The following is a 5,972-nucleotide window of genomic DNA, read 5'->3' as shown; positions in this document are numbered from 1 at the left end:
GCGAGTTTGCATGGCAACTATTTTTTCCTCAAATGAAAGGCGTGACCTCCAGGGACAAAATTCCTCATCTTATAAAATGTGGCCCGAGTAGACCCGAATGAAATCGGGTTATATTAACAAAAATGTGAAAAGGGGTCTAAATGGGCTGGAAGGGGATTAAAATTTACTGGAGCGGGTGTTTAGGAATTCTCTGTTACATCAAGCTAAAAAATTTGGGCCAGCCTTTAAATCGTCAATGTGCTGCCGTCCATGATGAAGAAGTTTTGAATGCTTGCCATGGTGAGTCTACTGCCGAGAGAAAGAATCACTTCAAAACTTATTTTTATGCTTTGATTTATGTTTTTCACTGTTTGATTTGCCTAATAGTGGTTTTATCTCTAATTTAATTTATATTTATACTGTGAAATTAGATTTAATCCTAAATCTAATTTTTCCCTGTAAGTTTGGATTTACTCCCTAATATTATAATTATTATATATATATATATATATATATATATATATACACTCTTTACTCTTTTATTTGTTTCAGTCATTTGACCGTGGTCATGCTGGAGCACCGCCTTTAGTCGAGCAAATCGACCCCAGGACTTATTCTTTGTAAGCCTAGTAGTTATTCTATCGGTCCCTGTGATAGTATTATTAGAAAGGAAAGAAACATTGAATAATGATAGTTCAAACTGCAATACGTCTGAAAATGATAGCTTAGGCGCGATTAGCCCATAGCTAGCCAGAGGGCTGAGGAGAGTGTGGAAGACCAAGACAACAATTATTCCTGTGGTAATTGGTGCACTTGGCGCAACACCCGAAATGCTACCTAAAAGATTGAAGGAGATTGGAACTGTACCTCGCATCGTGGACCTGGAGAAAAGTACCATCCTATGAATAGTTTCGTATATTCTGCAAGAATCTTAAAAGGGATTCTTGAGGTTTGGGGAGACTTGTCGCCAAATATCAAGATAAAATACCTGCTAACAAAATTAGCATTCACTAGCATAATAATAATAATAATAATAATAATAATAATAATAATAATAATAATAATAATAATAATAATAATAATAATAATAATAATAATAATAATAATAATAATAAAAGCCAGTGAATAAGGAACAGGTGATCAAGTGTGGATTAGGGGAAAAGGACAAGAATGAAATTCAAAGAGAGCATGTTAAACATATTGAAGAGAAACCTTTGCATGGTCAGTTTTGGAAAACCACCAAGGATGTGTGTGGAACAAAATCCGGACTTAGTTAAAAAAAAAAGGACAATTAAAAAACTCAAAAACAAGGAGCCTAATTATAGCAGCTCAAGATCGAGCGATAAAAACAAACAGCTTAAGAAAATATGTGTGCTGGAAGAAGGTGTCAGAAAAATGTAGAGTCTCTAGAATTTGGAATGATACAGTTGCACACATTGTTGCAGAATGTCCCAGGTTGGTGCAGGGAGAATACAAGAAATGGAAGCATGACCAAGTTCTGAAAGTTTTACACTGGTAGTTATGTCAGAAATGGAGATTTGAAGATGGAGATACATGGTACGACAGTCGGGTCGAAAGAGTGCTGGACTCGGAGAAATGCAACATTCTGTGGGATTTCCCTATTCAAACGGATACTCTAGAAAATAACAGACCAGACATAACAATAATATACTTCTAAGGTTATTCAGCATATGGCGATAACACTCTCGTATCGTTAAATAATAGTTCCGACAAGATCCCGTTACTTTCAATTGTAAAATCGACGTCTCCGGTTTCCAATAATGTATTTTCAATAATGTATTTTTCGCTTGTATCACGGCAGTAATTCTTCCAGTTGGTCCTAAAATGCTATTACTTCACGCTTGTCATGTCATACATACATTAATGCATGAGGTCACCGAATCGTGCGAAAAATAGTTTTTCCTTCTATCTATTCACAATGACAAACTTTTCTGGAATTCCATAGAAATTATCTGCATAATACAGATCTTTTGCAGTAAGCTTCATTTCTTAATCACCACTAAGACAGTTTTGTAGAAAAGCAACTGTATCTAGGGATCTTTTCGGTTTGAGCGGCAGTTTTTTCTAGCGGTGTCATATGAAATTGTCACCCATAATTATGACCCTAGTATCGATCTATTGCATTTCAATCTGTTTTAGGGTTAGGGGTGGGGGGAAGGGTATCTTTTTTTTCTTCACAAATGTAAATAAACCCAATCTGTTTCTTAAACGAGGGACTTATTCATACGGCACATAATGTTTTTTTTACCTCAATAGACGTCATTGATTGGTTGAAATTGCAGAAATTGAAGAAAAAACAAATATCTTTCAAACTATTGAATTTTCTCAATAAAGCCAAGAGAAAAAGATGTTTTATAAACACATTCTACCAATATACGAAGTTTAAATTTTTTAGTTACGTGGAAATTATTAAAAAAAACTGCCGTTCAAACCGAAAAGATCCGTATCTAGAGTAATTTGTTGTTAATCGATCTCTTTTCCATTATTATTCGACACATTCTAAAACGGTGAGCTGGTAGAATCGTTAGCGCGCCAAGCAAAACGTTTAGCGTCCGTCTTTACGTTCTGAGTTCAAATGCTACCGGGGCCGACTTTGCCTTTCCTCATTTCGGGGTCGATAAAATGAGTACAAGTTGGACACTGGGGTTGATGCAATTAACTTACACCCTCCCCCGAAATTTCTGGCCTTGTGCAAAAATTTAAAACTATCATTATTCTACACTCATGTAGTTTATAATATTGATTTTTTCCCACACCTAAATTATGAATGCAGTCTCATAACTTTTGGTGAATTCAACTTCAAAAATTACAACATAGCAGGGCTGTCACGGTAGCACTACAGTTCTCTGAACAAATCAATGCTCTGGGCCCTATATTATTTATTGACAATTAGCCACAACAGACGTGAGAACTAGGCCTCTAGATCTGTGAGGCTCCCCGAGCAACTGCCCGGTGTACTCCTACCTTAAGACGGCATTGCAACCAATGAATGATTTGTAGTATTTAGCCTGCACTTAATTTTCATTCCTTAATAGTAGTTTCATTTGATAGGAAAACGCTTTCATTTTCCTAACTTGAAAAACATCTACTTTCGACAAGGTAAATACTTTCATTTTCATGCAAAGGCTCTGTGATAAAAAATGTCTATATAGCTTTATAAACAATACCTAGATAACTCAATATAAAAAAAAACCTTCTTAAGGCGGCGAACTGGCAGAAACGTTAAGACGTCGGGAGAAATGCTCAACAGTACTTCGTCTGTCTTTACGTTCTGAGTTCAAATTCTGCCGAGGTACACTTTGCCTTTCATCCATTCGGGGTCGGTAAATTAAGTAGCAGTTTCGTACTGGGGTCGATCTAATCGACTGGAATCCCTCCCCCAAAATTTCGAGCCTTGTGGCTAGAGTAGAAAAGAATATAAAAACCTTCTTTACGGTAATTAAGACGGTCTAATCACTCCTATAGAATGATGGCTAATTTGTAACTTGGTTGAAGTATGTTGCAATAACTGGAAAGTGGCCCCTACAATTGCCCAGCGTCCTGTTCAGTTGGTATTGTTATGGTCGCAATCACTCGTACCCTATGGAAACAGGGTTAATTTCCTGCATAACGAGGACTAGGGTTCATCACAGACCCCAGTCTAAGCGTAAACATTATCAACCAGTGAGGCTGTTAAATTATACAGTGGGTATTTTATCCGAGTCCCATGGAATTATTATCAAAACATGTAGCCAGTATGTTATATAATACATAAATTCCACCGAGGCCGACTTTGCCTTTCATCCTTTCGAAGTCGATAAAATAAGTACCTATTTCTTTACTACCCACAAGGGGCTAAACACAGAGGGGACAAACAAGGACAGACACACAGATTAAGTCGATTACATCGACCCCAGTGCGTAACTGGTACTTAATTTATCGACCCCGAAAGGATGAAAAGCAAAGTCGACCTCGGCGGAATTTGAACCCAGAACGTAACGGCAGACGAAATACCTATTTCTTTATTACCCACAAGGGGCTGAACACAGAGGGGACAAACATGGACAGACATAGGTATTAAGTCGATTATATCGACCCCAGTGCTTAACTGGTACTTAATTTATCGACCCCGAAAGGATGAAAGGCAAAGTCGACCTCGGCGGAATTTGAACTCACAACGTAACGGCAGACGAAATACCGATAAGCCTTTCGCCCGGCGTGCTAAAATAAGTACCAGTTGGGTACTGGGGTCGATGTTATCGACTTACACCCTTTCCCGAAATTTCTGGCCTTGTGCAAAAATTTGAAACCAATATACTTTACAACTCTTACAGAGAACAGAAAAAGAAAAAAAAACATGATTTTAAAACTATTATGTATATACTTACTTGCTATCAGCATGATTATTAAATTAAAACATCCAATCAGCAGAAAAACGTGGCGATACATTGCCCTGGGTCCTGTAGAAGCTCAACACGGAATAAAGAGACAGAGTAAGTAAAGGGAAATTGAACAGTACCATTCAGTTGGACAGAAAGCTATGGTTTGACGAAATCTTGAAAGATCAAATCGTTTGTTTGAGACACCTAGCAGTAGTAGTATTAGTTGTAGCGAGAGTAGTAGTAGTAGTGGTGATGGTGGGTGCATTGGTAATAGAAATGGTGGTCATCAGAGATTGATAAGAATCGAATTAATTAATAAAGTTGACTCCCTTCCGCTAATATTTTATTGCCTTTCCTGCCTATTGTTTCTTATGCTGACGAATATTATATGCTTATTTTTAAAAACCGAATCTGTGAATTACATAAAAATACATGTGCTGTACACGTGAGATCATTTTCCCAGTCATTGTTAGGATTCTTTTCAGCTTTATATCACACTTTTCATCGCTTCTTCCACCACCGCCTTTTAACAGCTCTTATTCAAACTCCACCCATTCATTATGTTCAGATAAGCTGGGAACTGACCGGTCTCATTTTGCGTGTATCTATTTTATTGTAATTTAACTTGTTTGTTGTGATGACTTGACTGCTGCTCACTACTGTCTTTAGTCTTTTACTTGTTTCAGTCATTTGACTGCGGCCATGCTGGAGCACCGCCTTTAGTCGAGCAAATCGACCCCCGGGACTTATTCTTTTTGTAAGCCCAGTACTTATTCTATCGGTCTCTTTTTTCCGAACCGCTAGGTGACGGGGACATAAACACACCAGCATAGGTTGTCAAGCAATGCTAGACGGACAAATACAGACACACAAACACATACACACACATACATATATATATATATATACATATATACGACAGGCTTCTTTCAGTTTCCGTCTACCAAATCCACTCACAAGGCATTGGTCGGCCCGAGGTTATAGAAGAAGACACTTGCCCAAGATGCCACGCAGTGGGACTGAACCCGGAACCATGTGGTTGGTAGGCAAGCTACTTACCACACAGCCACTCCTGCGCCTATATTTATTTCTCTCTAATTTCTTTTTATTGTTTTTTTTTCCTGGAACCCTTATGCATAAAAAAAAAAAAATCCGTCGATATTTTACAGAAAACTCCTGACAATCAATTAAAAATTTAATAAGACATAAAATGAAACAAAAAATTAATGAGAGACAATTTATTCATATTTCTTTAAATAAATATGTGTGTGTGTGTGTGTGTGTGTGTTATCGGCATTTTGTCCGTCTTTACGTTTTGAGTTCAAATTCTGCTGTGGTCGACTTTGCCTTTCATCGTTTCGGGTTCGATAAATTAAGTACCAGTGAAACACTGGGGTCGATGTAATTGACTAGTCCCTCAAAATTTAAGGCCTTATGCCTTTAGTAGAAAGGTTTATTGTTATTATTATTATTGAGTGAGAGAGCAGTTCATGCCATCAAAGTGACACTGGGGTAAAATATACGAAGCCCAATATACCCATCATGACTACCCGTCTGATAAGGGTACACCAGGCACATGCATCACAACCATATGTGCGCGACATGGTGATC

General features: G+C 37.6%; 1 protein-coding gene across 1 annotated transcript in view; it reads right to left on the bottom strand.

Annotated features, from left to right (window-relative positions):
- Positions 1 to 4,709, bottom strand: part of LOC115212424 — a 36,327-nt gene extending 31,618 nt beyond the window's left edge. The window contains exon 1 of the mRNA XM_029781332.2: positions 4,368 to 4,709. Coding sequence (XP_029637192.1) covers positions 4,368 to 4,428 — 61 coding nt within the window. The 5' untranslated portion in view covers positions 4,429 to 4,709. The remainder of the gene's footprint in view (positions 1 to 4,367) is intronic.
- Between the last annotated feature and the right edge of the window lie 1,263 nt (positions 4,710 to 5,972).

This window comes from Octopus sinensis, linkage group LG5 (genome assembly GCF_006345805.1).
Source record: "Octopus sinensis linkage group LG5, ASM634580v1, whole genome shotgun sequence".
NCBI classification, from domain to species: domain Eukaryota; kingdom Metazoa; phylum Mollusca; class Cephalopoda; order Octopoda; family Octopodidae; genus Octopus; species Octopus sinensis.
Note: the sequence above shows the minus strand (reverse complement) of the source record. Positions and strands in the feature narration are given on the sequence as shown.